Below are 18753 nucleotides of genomic sequence, written 5' to 3'. Positions count from 1 at the left end.
GGAATTCCTTGACACATCGAGGGGAATCTCTGAAGAAATGTGTCTCGTTGGTGTAGAACCTCTAGTGCACTTTAAATGAATCGATGGGGATTTTACTTGATAAATATTTGAAAGAAATGCAATCCGGATAACATGTCGGAGAAATTTCTGAAGGAATTTCATGAGTAATCCCCGATCGAATTTGTTGAGGAATTCTGGAATAATATCTGGAGAAATTTCTCTCAACATCCTTGGAGAAATCGCAGGATTAATTTAATCTGAGAGTGTTCTAGAAGAAACTTCTAGATAAATCATTAGACGAATTCCTGGAGCTTTTTCTCGGTGAATCTGTGAAGAGATTTCTAGAGTTTTGTACAATAATTAATTCACAAGGAAAAAAAAAAGGAAAAAAGTGACTTTAAATACCTTTAATTTAAAATAGAGACCTGAATTGAAACAGTGACCAAGTCTTAAGAGAGAACCGTTACAAGCACTGCAAAATATTTTTTATGTGAAATACACCCACGAAGCGGGTTGCCATGCTTTTTTATTTGTTTTGTTCTAGGGCCTTCACATTTTCCTCTTTGCACCAAATGAAATATAGTAAAATCTAAACGGAGTCAATCACGGAGTAGCAAACGCGAATAAAAAGTCGTTAACACTTCCAGTAGTCAGTTGCGCTGAACTGACATATTTCAATTGGTTGTTGTACTTGAGTCAAAGCGGTTTAAATCATTTTCATTTAATATTAAGAAAAAGATAATAATTGCTCCTGATTGTATAAGATTCTCTCTCAGATAATCTGCAGAATACGTTAGAATTGCGTTCAGAATTACGCCAAAACATAGCTCAAGGTTTTTTTTTAAACGGTGTCCGGGCTTTCATAAGATTCCTACTCAGAAATCTTTTCATCAGATTTTGTCAGAATTCTACCTAGTATTATTTGAAAATCCTACCCGTGGTTTTTAGAGAATCATGCCACGAATTTTGCCCAATAATTTCGAGAATACTTCAGATTCTGTAAGAATGAATTGTTGATTCTGTCTCTTACCGAAGATTATTTTGAAACCATCCTTTGGAATCTGTGAGAATACAGTTCATGATTTTGTAATTTAAACGTCAGAAATGCAACTAGAATTTTGTAAGACCTGTGATCAAGATGTACTAGTACTAGTATTCTAAGAGAATCCTGCCCAAGCGTTTGCGGTAATCCTTCTTTGTAAGTTACTCTTATTATTGTGTAAAATTTATGCCAAAGATTCTATGAACATCCGACATATGATTTAATGAGATTGTGTTTGACTAATTAAATTTTCTTGTAACAATTTTGCTTAAAGCTTGATAGAAAATCTTGTAGTTAGAGGTCTGTCAAAATGAGTGAAAGCTCAATTTTAACAAACTCATAGGCAAGCAGTCAACTCAAATAAATTTAGGAAATTCTTCTCATCGCATTTGTGGAGGAGGAATTCGTTCGTATAAAAGGGGAGACAACGAAGGTAAGTTTGATGGTGATTTCTGCCGAAGTACATGATTGCAGCTAGAGACAGAGTCAGGCCCAATAGTGTTGTTGCTGAAGATATCATCCTGTATAAGACGTTGATTCTTCAAGTATGTTGGGCGTATGGCAATGCGGACAATAGTTCGTTAAAAATTGAATGAAGTGTATTGCAGACACATGCGTTAAGAGATATATCAAGCTTACAAACAATATAAATATGATTGGGTGTAAATAAATTGACAAACTTTAACTGAATTGTCACTAAATACACGTGTAGAAAATTGCGATAATATAGCAACAGAGAACTAGGTAGGTCGAGGCCAGCAACGAATACGGGATCCTTAAACGTTTGGAACTGAAGGTACTGCACATTTGGCTCTGGATATAACGCTAAACATTATAACCTAAGGAGATGTCATCAAACTGAAAAGCCTTAGTTCGTTTAGTTACAATTTATGAATACATTTACGAATGTTTATAGTCACTTTTCCATATGTATAATATTGAAGTTAGCAGTAATACGGCTCCTATATAATGTGTATTTCATAATCGGTCAACTAAATAAACATTCTGTAGATTCGCTAACATACGAATGTGCTCGATATTTTCCTCCATAATAATTTGCGTCGTCCTATGACAATCATATCTAGATGATGAGTTGCGCCACATTTGCTGTGCCATCATAACGAAATATTGCGCTAAATACCTTCGGATGGACGCGTCCACCTTACCGGGAGCTTACCTCCCGCGTATTCACTAGTTTAGTACAGTTAGGAATATGTATAACTCTATTAGATCAAGTAAAGAAATTGTTCATCCCACGTAAATGCCTCCTTTATCAACAATTTAAGGTGATCGGATGATCTGCTCATAGGCAGCGAATATAATCGATCCCACTTCGACCGAGCGCGTCTTCAAACTGAGCGTGGCGTCCGGACTTCCGGGGGAAAGTTTCAACTCCAGCAGCACCCAGATGTTGTTGGTCAGCTTGAGCGACTGGTACAACATGTCCTGTCCTTCGACGTTGCGCTTGGCAATAGTGAAGATGTTGTTGGCGGTCATTTTCGCCGCAACGGTATCGGCTGTGCCTGTAATGCCGTGCAGGTTGAACTGAATCTCGTTGGCCGCAGGGATCTCCTTCCAGGTCGTGAGGAATACCCGTTTGTCCAGCTGACCGTCTTCCACGAACAGAACGTTGCCGTGCACCAGGCATGCGAAGTAGAAAATGTCCACGTTGTTCTTGATGGCAACCTGAAGGTTGTTGAGCGGTTCCATCCGTTGCACAGGACCGGTTGTTCCTAACTGGAGTGATGCTTCGGTGGATTGGGACGGTTGGAGCGGTGCCACCTGCAGAGGTGCGGCCGGAACCAACCCGAAACTGTTCTTGTTCAGCTGGATGGCGAATCCGGTCATGGCTTGCATTGCTTTGTTGGTGAAGGTCATATCCATGAAGATCTGACCGTTACGGCGGGAGAAAGTACCCTGCACTTCGAGTCCTTTACCCTTATCGGCCGGGAGCCAGGTGATTTTCGGAATTTGGATCATGTTGGTGGTAGCAGCAGGGCCGATTCCGAAGATGTCACCTAAGAGGCCGCCGGCGCCTCCAGCAGCGGCTGCAGTACTTGCAGCAGGTGCAGCAGCGTTATTGGTAGTTTCGTTAAGGTTGGGACCTAACAGGATGTCCAGACCACCACCCAAGAGGTCCACATTGCTTGTGTTGGCAACTGGCGCGGCCGGCGCAGCTGGAGCTCCAATATCCATCGAGAGTAGATCACCGATCAGAGATTCTTGGTTGGGAATGACTGTTGCTTCTGGGACAGCTTCCTCTCCAGCAGCCGAGGCAGAACGGTTCGGTAGACTCTTACGAACACCTGCTCCACGGCCTTCCACGAACGCTGTTGGAGGTTTGTGGTAAACGCTGGCCAAAGAGCTGATGTGACAGATCAGCTCATCCAGAAGAGTCGGTTCGAGAAGATCAGTTTCCTCGGATATCAATGGTTTGTCAGCTAGAACGACTTCCTTGGCGGCAGCGGGATCGGTGGATAGCAAACGCCAATAGATGAATCCTCGATCGCGGAGATCCGGATTGTCGGAGTCTTGGGTGGCTAAAGACAGAACGTGCTGAACAAGCTCCTGGGTATCAGCTGGACGTTTCAGGAATAGCTTCACTACAGCAGTGAGCAACTGCAACTGCACCTGAGCGTTCTCATCTTGGAATCCTTCCAAGAAGCTATCCAGGAGTTCATCAGCGTTGTCAATACGTTCGGCATATTCGCCGATGATCCATACCATGGAAGCCCTGGCTTCCGGTTCGTCCAGGGTATCCAAATTTTCGCACAAAGTACTAATAATGCTCTCGTATTTGTTGGGATACTTACGGAAGATGTCTTTGATGACGACGATAGCCTCTTGTACCACGTAGTTTACCTTAGTCTGGATCAAATCTAGCAGGGTAGAAACGCAGCGCTCGGCCGAAGGTTCCACCTTGATGGCGCATCGTCCAATAGCTCTGACGGCTTTCCGAACGAAATCGACGTCCACTTCGGTTGCGTATTCCTTCAATTCACTCAGGACCTGCGCAATGTTGCTCTGATTCGCCAAACGAATCATGATGTCCAGTTTCTCCAGCTTCACGTAGATGGGATCGTTATACTTGACGAAGAACACCTTCATCTCGTGCTTCAGAATATCCGGACGTTTTTGAACGATCAGATTGATATTTCTCAGAGCGACATACTGCACTTCCGGTTCGGAGCTGAGCAAGGTAACTAGCGGAGGAGCCAATTTCTTGGTCAACATCGCGCAGAAATCACTGTCCGAAGCGAGGATCTCCAGCAACTTCATCAGGACTTTGATGGCACTTAGCACCACAGCTGCGTTGGCGTGAGCCAAACGAGGCGTGATACGTTCGCAGATGGATTGCGCCTCGCGTTCGTCTTTGGGCGTGTAGTTTGCCAGGGAGTCCAGAATGAACACCTGTCCCCACTCGGTGCACTCGTTCAACGCCGTCAGCAGCTTGTTGATGGTGGCCGAGTTCATTTCGACCAGCGGTTGGCCACTGGCGGATGCTTCATTGATTTCACTGAGGGCGGCAACGGCATTCGCCACAACCATGGGGTTGGAATCCGACAAGAGATCCTTCAGCTGGTCCAAGAATCCTTGGTCCTCGACCTGCGAATAGGAAAGATAGCATGAAAGCAGTTCGTGTTACGGATTCACGGTGAATTTGGCTCACCGATCGTTTTATATGGCATAGCAGCATGTATTGACAAAATTTGATAGAAATCGTGAGGCCCAATTCAAAGTTACGTCCTTTTGATTATATAAGTCTACAAATTTAAAATAAGTCAGATATATCCGTGATTATCAGATGAAATATACCATCAACACTTGAGTAAAAAAAACATCATTGGTGGAGGTTTAGTAATTTATATCTTATAGGGAGAGTTCTGAATGAGAAGATAAACGAAATTTTTATTGGCACCCTCTTTGAGGCGGAACCATCAAAAGTAATGATTTTAAATAAATTAATGATAGGCTTACCAGATGAATGTAACCCGTATTACATAAAGCTGTTTGATGGCAGAGTCAGAATAAAAACTCCCTAAACTGACCACGAACCCAAATTTTATGACTCTAGAGTTATGTATTTTGCTCATTTTGGAAAAGGAGGACATTTTCAGTCCAAAGGAGGACGCGAGGGACATGTGATTGGAAAGAGGGACATGTCCTCCTGAAGGAAGCCTAATTAATGAGGCATCCTAATACCGTCAATTATATTTAAATTATTTCAATGGCAAACTTTAAAACCATGCAGCATACGTCTTCCACAATTAACTGATTTGCCATAGCCTCAAACACTGTATGACATCATGGAGTTAATTTTGTATTGTTTTTAAACATAAAACATATTTTTACTACAACTAGCTGTCCTGGCAAAGTTTGTACTGTCTCAGAACTTAAATATCAAAAGCTGTTTTGTTCAATACATCTTTAAGAACACGTTTTTGTGCCGTTCCATCACTTCCTTACTTTGATACGCCAACAAACTCGATCCATGGTTGCTAGCTGTTTCTCGGTCGCCCCTAACTTCTAAGATCATGCTCCACTTGATCAACCTCCTAGATCGTTGCGCTCCTATTCGTTCCACAACATGGCCCTCCCATCATACTCTTCTACCTGTGGCGACTTTCTTGATACTGGGTTCACCGTAAAGTTGCGCGAGCTTGTGGTCTAATCACATCCTCCATACGTCCACTCCACTGGTTGGGGCAGCAGGGACGACAGTCCAGGGGCTTAACGGACCCCCCCCCCAGGACCTCTGCGAGTTGGGGAGTTGCCCAGGATGTGGTGAAGTTCGCAGTGGGCTCTGATGAACCTTCATAAAACCACAAAAATCCGAATGCAACTCTGTCACAGCGACCGGTGCCGCTTAAAGTACCCTAGCCCAAACTAACAGGAGTGCCAACCGGCACATCAGGATTGATACCAGTGAGATCCTGATTATGGCATACTGGTCGCGATACAAACGGACAAGGCATGGAATTACGAGTAGGAGTGCTTCGAGCACATTGGGACCAACGCCAGTACGGCCCCAATTATGTATACTGGCAGCGCACGACAAAGGACAAGTAACGGTATATGTACTGGATAATATGCTTTGAGGCTGACAGCGGCGACATTCTACTCCCTTAGTAGGGTCGGGTGACACTGGCCCGAAACGGCGAGTGGGTTAATGGCGCAGGCTGCCCCCGTCCCGTAAAACCGTGGCAGGCCTTAGAGTACGTTCCAAATCCGTCGCCTGGTTGTTCCAACTGGGCGGGAGTAGGCTCAGATGCCATTACCTGTCCTGCGCCGATCCGGCTCTGAACATAGTACCCCATAAAGGACTATGTCAACCCTAGCATGGCCTCCCTGCTTGCATAGATAACCATGGGATTATAAAGGCGACTATTCCAGCGGAGATGGATAGCGGCTCTTAGGGGGACCCATAAGAGATGATCAACCAAAACAAACAACTAGCGGAATGTGAAGGAGAGGCTTCTGGACCTATCAGTAACCGGCTAAGGTTCCCGCCAAGGAAGGAGGCGACCAACTTTATTGAAAACAGTGTGGGCAAAAGCCTAGATACTGTGACGACGGCAGGCACTGGCCGCTCCAGTGCAACATGTGTGGTGACCGATGGCCCGGGACTAATCGAGGCCATGGATCGCAATAGGGAGTACCTCCCTAAAATGCAGGTAGCTGCTGAGCAACTTGATGTCATCATCGAATATGTTAAAAGCAAAACAAATATCAGCAAAGACTTGAAAACAAGTCTACTGAAATTGCGACAATCAGTCCTAGCTGCAAAGCAGGACTACGAGAAAGACAAGGAACAACTGGGCAAGGTAGAAGGCCAAAAAGACACTAGGTCGTGTCAGACCGAAGTGTTTTCCTTCACAGGCAACGCGAATATATCTGATGATATTATTCGATACGCGATGCGGAAGAGGGAAGCTTCCGGGGATGAATACGTGGCGAAAAGACGTATGGTTGCTAAGGGAAAAGTGACCTACGCGGCCGTCCTCCAAAGCGGAAAAGCTGGCACGAGCCAAGCCCCGCGATCAAGAGGACATGGCAACAAAGGAGAGGCCAACACCAATCCTAAGGCCAAGAAAGCCAAGAAAAAGGAGCCACGGGTTAACCGGAACCAGGCAGTGCATCCACAGGAACCACGGGCGCAAGGCAACAGCAACCCGTGGATACGAGTTGGAAATAAGGAAAAACAGAGGAAACCGAAAACGGAGCCCAAGGAGAGCGCTAAACCGAAAACAGCGAAACGTAGGAATTTAGGCGAAGCCCTCGTTATCAAAACGGAGGAAGCAAAATACGCCGAGGTTCTGAAGGCGATGCGAAGCACAGAGAAGCTATCGCCATTGGGCGCAGACGTGCGAAGCATAAGGCGAACTAGGAGTGGTGAAATGATCCTAGTCTTAAAGAAGGACGCCAAGGAAAAGGGTGCAGTCTATAAGCAACTGGCACAAGAAGTACTTGGTGACGAGGTTGATGTAAGATCCCTTACTGCTGAAGCGACTCTCCAGTGTAAAAATCTGGATGAGGTCACCGATGCAGCGGAGGTCTCGGCTGCCCTCAAAGAGCAGTGTGACATCGACGTAGCCAGTAAGGCCATCCACCTTAGAAAGGGCCCGCAGGGCACCCAGGTGGCGGCGATCAGGCTGCCGGTCGCAGAGGCCAACAAAGCGAAGAACTTGGGCATACTCAAGGTAGGCTGGTCGGTTTGCCGGCTGAGCATACAACAGCCTCCTGAAGTTTGCTTCAAGTGTTTCGGGAAGGGCCATAAGTCGTGGAATTGCAATGGTCCCGACAGAAGTAAGATGTGCAGAAAATGCGGCGCTGAAGGCCATAGGGCAAGCGATTGTAAGCAAATCGCTAAGTGCCTAATATGTGTCGACAGAGCAGACAACGGACACTTAACGGGCGGACCCAAATGTCCGGGCACAAGCGGAGTATCAAAGCAGCCAAAACGGAAGTAACACAGTTAAATTTAAACCACTGTGATGCAGCCCAGCAGCTGCTTTGGCAGTCAGTCTCGGAAACCAAGACTGACGTGGTGTTATTATCGGACCCATACCGCATACCAGCCAACAACGGGAACTGGGTGGCGGATAGGTCTCAACAGCTAGCAGCTATAGGGACGACAGGACGATACCCAATCCAAGAAGTAGTCTCTAGCTCAAATGACGGTTTTGCGATAGCAAAAATCAACGGCGTGTTCTATTGCAGTTGTTACGCGCCCCCAAGGTGGTCGATTGAGGAATTTTCCCACATGGTTGACAGGATGATGGCCGAACTAGCTAATCGGCAGCCAGTAGTGATAGCTGGCGACTTTAATGCATGGGCAGTGAAGTGGGGTAGCCGCTGCACCAATCAAAGAGGCCAGCTATTGTTGGAATCCCTGGCCGCATTAAATGTAGAGCTGGCAAATGTGGGTACAGTGAGTACCTTCCGCAGAAATGGTGCAGAATCGATCATCGACGTGACGTTTTGTAGTCCTAACCTTTTAGGTACCATGAACTGGCGCGTTGATGACGGTTATACTCATAGCGATCATCAATCGATTCGCTATAGTATAATACCAGGCGGGCAGAAGGCAGCGCGATGTAACTCGACCCAAGCCCGAGGATGGAAAACAGCGCGCTTCGACGGCGAAGTATTCACTGAAGCCCTGAGGCGCGAACGGAACACTCTGGACCTAAACGGTGAAGAGCTAGTTGCTATGATATCACGAGCGTGTGATGCTTCCATGCCGAGAAAAGCCCCTCCTAGAGAGAACAGGCCGCCAGTGTATTGGTGGTGCGAATCAATTGCAAATCTTCGAGCAATCTGCCTTCGGGCTAGACGAAGACTGCAACGCGCACGCACAGAAGCACAAAGAGAGGAACGCGGTGCAGCATTCAGAGAGGCAAAGTTGGCTCTCAAAAAGGAAATCAAGAGTCGAAAACGGGCATGCTTTGAAAGTCTATGCGAGAGTGCCAATTCTAGTCCATGGGGTGACGCCTACAGAGTGGTAATGGCTAAGACCAAAGGAGCCATAGCGCCCCAAGAGAAATCGCCCGAGTTGCTGCGATCGATAATCGATGTACTCTTTCCGCACCATCCCATAAGCCCATGGCCCCCAGCGCCGTATGCGGCAGATGAAGGAGAAGAAGTGGCGAGAGTGACGAACGAAGAGCTGGCAGAAGTCGTGAAATCATTCGCGTCAAACAAGGCACCGGGACCCGATGGTATCCCGAATGTTGCCTTAAAAGCGGCAGTGAACACGGATCCGGACATGTTCAGAACCACGATGCAACGCTGCATTGATCAAGGAATCTTCCCGGATGTATGGAAGCGACAGAAATTGGTGCTACTACCAAAGGCGGGGAAACCACCAGGTGACCCGTCGGCGTATAGACCTATCTGTCTACTAGATACGACGCGCAAGTTATTGGAGAGGTTGATTCTCAACAGACTAGTACCGTATACGGAGAGTGCGGACGGCCTTTCCAACAACCAGTTTGGATTCAGAAAAGGTAAATCTACTCTGGACGCCATCCAGTCGGTCGTTCAAACAGCTGAGGTGGCAATCGAGCAAAAAAGGAGCGGCATCCGTTACTGCGCGGTTGTCACTCTGGATGTGAAGAATAGGCCAGGGGAAGTGGTTCACCTAGAGTGAATTTCTGTCAAAGAAAAAGTAGATTTTGTATGAGAATTGACAGAAAAATGAATGACAAGTTCATCCACTTCTCCTGGCCTATGCGTTCAACAGCGCAAGCTGGGAAGCAATAGCACACGCGCTTCACCGCCTCAAGGTACCGGTGCAGTTGTGTAAGCTTCTAGAAAGCTATTTTGATGGTAGGATTCTACTGTATGACACAGAGGAGGGGCAGAAAAACGTTCGAATTACCGCGGGAGTACCTCAAGGTTCAATCCTGGGCCCGCTGTTATGGAATGCGATGTACGATGACGTACTGAGGCTGCCCCTTCCGACGGGTGTTAAGATTGTTGGCTTCGCCGACGATATCACCCTAGTGGTCTATGGTGAATCGATGGAGGAAGTAGAGTTGACAGCTGCGCACTCTATTTCCCTGGTTGAGGAATGGATGAAGTCTAGGAAACTAGCACTGGCCCGTCACAAGACTGAGGTGGTGGTGGTCAACAACCGCAAGTCCGAGCAACGGGCGCTTATCTCGGTAGGTGATTGCACCATAGAGTCCAAGCGATCCCTTAGGCATCTTGGGGTAATGATCGATGACAAGCTGAGCTTCGCTAGCCACGTTGAATATGCCTGTAAAAGGGCATCTACGGCTATAGCGGCGCTTTCGAGGATGATGTCTAACAGCTCTGCTGTAATTGCCAGCAAACGCAAGCTGCTGGCAAGCGTGGCGCTATCCATACTAAGGTATGGAGGACCAATTTGGTCAAAAGCGCTTAGAACGAACAGAAACCTAAAGCGGTTGGAAAGCACGTACAGGATAATGTGCTTAAGAGTAGCAAGTGCATACCGGACGGTATCTAAAGAGGCCGTGTGCATCATAGCCGGGATGACGCCCATCGGGCTCATCATCAAGGAAGATGTTCAATGCTTCAACCAAAGGGGTACCAGAGGAGTCCGCGACACGTGTAAAGAGGAAACGCTCAGAAGCTGGCAGCAGGAATGGGATAACTCCACTAAGGGTAGATGGGCCCATCGACTAATACCAAATGTGTCAGATTGGTACGGTAGAAGCCATGGGGAAGTGAACTTCCACCTGACGCAGTTTCTGTCAGGACATGGTTGCTATAGACAGTACCTGCATAGGTTCGGGCACTCAGAATCTCCTGCGTGCCCCAATTGTGCTGGTGTAGAGGAAACAGCTGAGCATGTCGTGTTCGATTGCCCCCGTTTCATTGTTGTGAGAGGTCGCATGCTCACTACATGCGGAGGGGACACGTCCCCCGACAATATTATAGAGAGAATGTGTGCGGATGCCGAGTGCTGGAATGCAGTAACTACGGCTGTCACTCACATTATGTTAGAATTGCAGCGTCTATGGCGCGCCGACCAAGAGTTGGCTGCAGAGGATTAGCCTTGCCGAGGCTGGTCCCTTGTAACATTGTTTAAGTCGGCTAGGAGAAGCAGTTTGCCTAGGCTACTTCTGCTACACGTGTTGTGCTATATGCACTGGTCCCTTCCCGAAGAAATACCGTAAGGTGGTTCCGGGGAGATGAGGGTCTGAGTCCAAGGGTCATGTCGATGCACTGTTCACCACTTGAGCAATTCTAAATGAATTGCTCATGCACAGTGCATAGGCTGGTTTTAGCGGGTCGTCGTTGGTGCGTCATCCCCGCATTCCCTGAGTTATCTTCTCAGGGGATCTGTTTGCAGATTTCCCCCTTGTAAAAAACAAAAAAAAAAAAAAATACGTCCACTCAGGCAAATGGACTATCGATAAACATAGGAACCCCTTATGCAAATTCGCCACAAGAAATCGGGTTGAAATTCATAAATTTGCCTTATGAAACCGAAATTTGAAAACAAAAATAGTTTTCGCGGCAACCTGGAATCGAACCAAGGACCTTGCGATCGATAGGCTCGTACGCACACCCCGCGCCTATCGACGCCTTGTTGTGGAGTGATGCTAAAACGATATATAAAGTGTTCGTATTGCGATAATGTTTCATCTTTCATAAGGCAAAATTTATGAATTTCGATAGTCCAGTTCGCTGCGTGCGTGCACTTGGCCACTACTATGCCGATTATCATATCATTACAGAATCTATTCATATCCTTATTGCTATTTTGCTCATACTGAGTAGCTAGAGGAGAGAGCTGCTGTTGGTCCAATCCATATCCATATAGCCGTAGTCGGCGTAGTCCATTGGTGTGCGGTGGTTCATTTTGCCATGTTTCCGTGTCGTGTGAGGCAACAGCCTACAAAGAGGGTCAGCGTGTCTCAATCACCTTCCGATACTGACGGAGGATGGATGTGTTTGCCCAATACACGGTCCTTAGTGCGGCGTCTTCTGATGACTGGACGGAGTTTTTTGTGAGGGAGGATTGGGAATCGAACCCATGACCTTCCGCTTACGCTTACCTCGAGGCTACGGGACCCCCCTAATTAGCCAACTTGAAACCAACCATTTTTATAATTACTACCTTCTTCTACTCCTCCGGAAACTGTTCTGTCTCCCAGATCCTGGCTTTCAAACGGTGTAGAAAAGTAGCCAACCTGTCCTAGCCCATTTTAATAAGTTCCGCTACAATACCATCTTTTCCAGCTGCTTTGTTGCTCTTGAGCTGTTTGATAGCATCCTTAACGTCACATATTGTGGGAGTTGGCACGGCTTCCTCATCCGCCGTACTGATGAAGCCATTCCTCCTGCTGCCTTGGTCTACCGCCTCTGCGCCATTCACGGTATTCATCGTAGTTTTGCTTCCACCTTTCAATCAACTCGCTTTTGTCCATCAAGATACCTCCATCCTTATCCCGGCACATTCCGGCTTGCGGCACAAAGCCTTTGCGGGATGAACTGATTTTCTTGTAGAACTTGTGCGTTGCTTGAGAACGATACAGCTGCTCCATCTGCTTCGCACTCCAACTCTTCCAGGCGACGCGAAAAATGGGTTTGCTGTCTTCGCTTCTGTTTGTATCGTTCCACACTTTGACGGGTACTTTGATGCATCATCATCAACCGCGCTCGTGCAAAACCGTCTGACACTCTTCGTCGAACCAACCGTTCCGTCGATTTCCTTCCACAAACCCAAAGGCATGTTCCGCTGTGGTGTTAATGGCTGCTTTGACACTACTCCAGCAGTCTTCGAGAGGCTTCGATGAGAGCACCCTCATCCGGTAACGCTGCTTCAAGGCTTTGCACGTAATCAGTGGCGACTTCGGGTAGATTGAGTCGTTCCAGATTACCTCTATACTATCGAAAAAGCGTAACTTCACTAAGATTTTTTTTAATGCCCACATGCAGCTTAGCCATAGAAAACGAATGCTGAAGACAGATTTGATGAGGATTGTTTCCTGATAATAACATTCCGGGGAACCCCGGGAGATCAGGTTACAACTTACCATCGAACTGGAGATGTCGTACAACTTGGCAACACATACGGCCGCCGTCTTCCGGACGTACGGATCCTCGTCCTTGAGACACTTGCGCAGCGGTTCGCACAGATACTCGGTGATCTTGTCCACCCGGATGCAACCCATCGTGCGGACGGCCAACGCACGAATCAACGGGTTCGTGTCCTCGCAGTCCTGTAAAAGTTTCAACAAGAGCATGAGCTAGACTCGCACCGGCGTCAAAGTGGCGCCATCTAAATGAAAGCTTTCGGTATTTATTCCTAGAGAAAGAAAGTCTCAACAAGCCTTCACAAAACTGACTAAATGGGGTGATTGCCTTGGATAAGGATATGAGCAGGAAATCATAAATCCGTAAATGTTTGTCAAACAAACCGAAGAAATGTACAAAGGATTATCCTAAGTAAACTGAAAACGAAATTGTGCAGGGATTTTGCAAGTATAAATATTTGGTTCTGATGAAATTTCCATAACATTCCCCGGACAAACTAAAGATAAAAATGATCCGCTAAATGTGAGGGTGCCCCAAATCATGCAAGAAATACATACAGCCTTAGGAAACTACGCCATGCAAGTACAATAGAAATATGCGTGCCTACAGTTATGCTACTCGCTAGGACCCTAGGAAGCTAAGTGATTTTCCAATTCTCAACATACCAGTAATGCTCGGAAAGTTTGAATTTGGTTTGCTTCTCAATGAAACTCTTTTGTACACTGCTTGCGTTTTCTGCATTTTCAAAATAAATCTAATATTCACAGCAAAGCTGAAAGCTCAGTTACGCGAACATTCTTGTACAATTTCTAACACAGAAAAAATATAAACACTTCACTAACGATTATGAACGAATCCAAGAACGATAAATAAATGAGAATTTTCATAAAACACATAAAGTAACTTTCAGCTACTGAATAACTTCGTAATCAACGTGTGTAAAGAGACTGCGCTAACAATTTGAAACATGAAACGTAAAATCTCGGCAAATACAAATATGTACAAACAGATGATAGACAGAGAAAGTTGGAGCAAAAGTGGTGCTAAGAACGAAAGATTTTCATTTTTTTTTTGTTTGCTCGCTAAAAAGAAGTTAACTTATAAACGGTTTATCATTACCTTAACGAGTTGAGAATGTGGCAAATCCTTACACAGTTTACATGAGTTATTATAATTTTATTGTGGAATCAATATATGTTTATATTTGTATAATATCAATAGAAATGTAGTAGTAGGTGAAGTAGGATTCAGTACGATTTAACGGTAAGAAGAGAAAGTTGGTTGTGTGAAACATGAACGTGATATAAATGGTGGAAAGGAACAGAAACATGAAGCGAAAAATCTGGTGAGAGAAAATTTGAATGACCAAAACAAGCAAACACTAACATAACATGAACCGAATAACGCGAATAAGACGAGAGGGAAGGGTGGGTGCAGAAGTTAAAACACAAACAAACGAAGAATGTAAGTAGATATGAATGAATGGGGCAATTTTGCAAGTCAAGCATTATCATTGTTTTGCTGATCCAACATCAAATCCAGGGCTCAATATAAAGTGTGGATACACACTACCCTTTCTTCGAAATTTTTAAGAACTAATCTATCCAGTACAGTTTTGTGCCAAAAGTTGGGACATTCTGCCCATTTGCATAATACTCATCAAAATTCTGTAAGGATTCTCAACAGAATCTTCTCAGAATTCTTTTCAGAATCTTCTCAGAATTCTCTTCAGAATCCTTTAAGAATTCTCATCAGAATCCTTACAAGATACAATCCTCTCAGGATTCTCATCAGAATCATCTCTTCTTCTTTCTGGCATTACGTCCCCACTGGAACAGAGCCTGCTTCTCAGCTTAGTGTTCTTAAGAGCACTTCCACAGTTATTAACTGAGAGCTTACTGTGCCAATTACCATTTTTGCATGCGTATATCGTGTGGCAAGTACGAAGATACTTTATGCCCTGGGAAGTCGAGAAAATTTCCAACCCGAAAAGATCCTCGACCGGTGGGATTCGAACCCACGACCCTCAGCATGGTCTTGCTGATTAGCTGCGCGTTTACCGCTACGGCTAACTGGGCCCCAGAATCATCTCAGATTCTTATCAAAACACTCTCAGGATTCTCATTAGAATCCTCTCGAGATACTAGTAGGATTGGCATTAGCAATCTTCCCAGAATTCAAATCAGAATCCTTTCAAAGTTGTTTTAAAGTTCTCATCAGAAGGATTTCATCAACATCGATTCCAAATTCTCATCACAATCTTTCCAGGAATGTTATCAGAATCCAGGAATCCTTCCAGTATGTTCATCAGAATCTATCCAGGATACTCATCTGCCAAGTTTCCGAAATTTCTGCAGGATTCTCATTAAAATTCTTCCAATTTTTTTTCAGGATACTTCCATGGTCCTCACTAGATTTTTTCTAGGATTCTCATCAGAATCCTTCGAGAATTCTAAAAGTCGAGTCTACACTGAAACAAGCGTTGCAGTAATGAGAACCATGAACGTGTTTTTAAATTTACTATTCCAACCACGATTGAGCTATCATGAACGCTTTTTATTTGCGTTTTGTTCCCTCTCAATCCAACCGCGTCGATAGCCGAGTGGCTAGAGTTCGCGCTTGACAATCGCCAGATCCTCGGTTCGATTCTGGTCTGCTGCAAGTTTTTAACCATGATATAGTAATTTTTACTATACAAATGGTGCCATGGTAAAATTGAATGCACAAAACATTCTAAATAAATGCAAATTTAGTCTGCACAAATCAAGTGGCGTTGTGTATTTAATTTAACCCTCTGATATAGTATTTTCAACCGCAACGCTGTTCTCAGTGTAGTACACGACACTGAAGACGGCCTTACAGTTGAGATCGAAATACGCGTATCTGTCAAAGGATACAAACTCTAGTGGAATTAAATGGTATAGTACTAAATTCGGTTTTCTCATCTACTTATAGGTATTCTACTAAACAACTCGAAGATTTATTATCAGCTCGAAGATTTATTATTCTAATCGATTTTTTTACCGAAATCCTTTCAATATTTTGATTGATGATTGATCATATGAAATTAGGATTTTTATCACAATTCTTCCAGGATTCTTAAAGAGTTTCGTTTAGAATTCTCATTAGAATATGTCCAGGATTCTCATCAGAATCCTACCAGGATTTGTTGTCCAGAATGTTTATCAGGAATCTTCCAGAGATTTCATTAGAAGCCTTCTAGAAATCCATTTAGGATTTTTTTTTAAATTTATTTATGAGGCTTTTAACTTAATTAACCAGTTCATTCACCTCAATCTAGGGCTGTGCACAATGACGATTTATCGGTATCGGCGATATATCGGGTTTGACATTATCGGTATCGAACCGATATCCGATATTTTTCAATGATACGATTTTCAAACAATATCGACTATTTCGGGCTCATTTGACACCAACTGTTGCATTGTGGAAGTTTGTCTGAGTTTTGCAGTTATGGTATGTTATGTTTAGCGGATATCTAAAATTCCGTCTGACTAGTTTTAACATAATCGTTGAATGTTGTCCTGATTATCGGACAGACAATAGTTTTACCGATATCGGAAACAATCTTTTTTTTTTTTTTTGTCGGTAGCGTTAGGGGTAGTACTGGCACTTTTAATCTGTCCTAAGCTCCTTCCCAGCATTTGCTTTTATAAGCCTCTATTGCGTTCATCACACAGACGTTCCTAAGCAATGTTGCTCAAATGGTCACTGTGTACCCTAGCAGCAATCAGCCCTTACCGTAGTTTTGCAGTCTAGTAGTTCAGACTACTATAAAACTATGATAAGGACTGAAATGCTACTAGAGTGGTTAAAGTGAAGAACGAAATAGTTTTATTAAAAGGTCCCCATTCCCCATTTTATTTTATCATTCACTGTCACATAATTGCCTCACTTTTGCTGTCGTCACTTTTGTTTTGACACTAGCACTTCTATATCCGATTATCATGTATGAACTTTCGTTATCACTTTCCACTATCACAGCTAAAAGTTTCACCAATATTACATCACGCCACTTTCATACCAATTTATTTTATTACCAATAATTGAAGGATGTATATTTTTTTATCTATTTAATTGAACTACGAATTATCACAACGACCGTAACAAAAAAAAAAATACTTCGGTCACTTCTATTGCACTTGCTGTTATTATGAACACTGTCCTTGTAAAAGTGTAAAGAACTAGGCAATAGTGTTTTTGTTTAAAGAAATAAGTGCAAAATGCATACTGTTATTATTATGTCTGTGGTATTAACGTAACCCTCACATGCAATTTCAACAGTACCGTAAAATCGGGTGTAATTGATCAGAAGGGTGAAATTGATCATTGTATCACACGATTTTATTTATTCGTAACGGAGCACAAATATCAATGTAAGCTGCAATAAATGAACGTTGTTTGTCGTAATTATTGTCGATTTGTGTGTTGTGAAGTTTTTTGCGTTAAAGAATGTTTATTACTATGAAAATAATGTAAAATTTCAAAATCATGCACGGTGCAGTATTGACAAACACCTATGAATTTCTATTTCTAAGCAAGGATTTGAACATGGTATAAAACTGAAAGTTTGTGAGGATGCTTGAGATATATCCCCAAACCAGATTTCATCACCAAAACTCGTACCAATTAGCTCATATGGTTGAAATAATTGAATTTCTGTTAGATACCATTGAATTCCTTAGGAAATTGCATACATTTAGGCGTTTTCCACGTAATTCTTGAAATTTAACTATTCGTTATTTATACAAATATTGCACTGATAAGAATTTGATAAGCATATTCGGACTCAGGGAGCTCAAATTCATTATGTAGAGTTGTTTTGAATACTAACAATAATCGCATTGACAAGTGATCAATTTCACCCCGAAATGAATTCCCCTGATTTTTTATTTTAGAGATTTGTGTTAACACTAAAATGACATTTGTTAGAAAATTTCGGTACATAAGTCGATGAGGCTCACCTTCGTACTTGTTTTCTTGCATTTAGTTGTTTGGCATTGGTAACATTATAGAAAACAGACTAGAAAAACCGTGAAAAATGATCAATTTCACCCGAAATTACGGTATATCATCACTATGCAATTCAACAAGTATCATTATCACCCTCACAATCATTAATTTTATAACTCACTTTTAAGTCACATAACAAAAAGTTGGATCATGCGTTAGCTTCGAAACCTATCCACCATTACCGATTAGTACAAAGGATGCTACAATTCATCTAACAAAATGCAACAGCAAGTAGTGGTGCATAAGTAACTACTGAGCCCTGGCGGTCCCTCCATTCGAAGAGTACCTGCTAATATGCAGAAACATATTAACAGATCCTCAGCCTGCAAGCAGCCGTTTCATGATAAATCATGATCCGTTAGAGGTGTGCCAAAGTATTGGGAAGGTGATATTTTATACAGACGGATATTATTTTACGGTGCACCTTCACTTTGGCACCGTCAATCCCCATGATCCAGGCCAGGGAGTTTTACCGATATCGGAAAATATCGGGTCAAAAGATATCGGATATCGTATCGATAAAATCAAGCCGATAATATCGATATTATCGATAATATCGATATTTGCACAGCCCTACCTCAATCTATTCAGGATTTTTATTAGCTTTCTTTTTTTTATCAAGGATCACTGTGGAATAGGAA

The 18753-nt window shown here is 43.8% G+C and overlaps 1 protein-coding gene across 5 annotated transcripts in view; it reads right to left on the bottom strand.

The window, feature by feature from the left end:
• Window positions 1-1914: 1914 nt before the first annotated feature.
• The window catches only part of LOC5575109 (AP-1 complex subunit beta-1), a 41202-nt gene continuing 24363 nt past the window's right edge, over window positions 1915-18753 (bottom strand). For 2 of the 5 annotated variants that reach the window (XM_021852810.1, XM_021852811.1), the window contains exons 4-6: window positions 14198-14224; window positions 13078-13263; window positions 2324-4648 (exon numbers count right to left, since the gene is read on the bottom strand). In XM_021852810.1, coding sequence (XP_021708502.1) covers window positions 2324-4648; window positions 13078-13263; window positions 14198-14224 — 2538 coding nt within the window. Of the gene's footprint in view, window positions 4649-13077; window positions 13264-14197; window positions 14225-18753 lie in introns of all 5 variants that reach the window. The other 3 variants (XM_001661781.2, XM_021852809.1, XM_021852808.1) reach the window with 2 other exon arrangements.

Source organism: Aedes aegypti, chromosome 3 (genome assembly GCF_002204515.2).
Source record: "Aedes aegypti strain LVP_AGWG chromosome 3, AaegL5.0 Primary Assembly, whole genome shotgun sequence".
Taxonomy (NCBI): Eukaryota; Metazoa; Arthropoda; class Insecta; order Diptera; family Culicidae; genus Aedes; species Aedes aegypti.
This window is presented reverse-complemented; position numbering and strand designations above follow the sequence as displayed.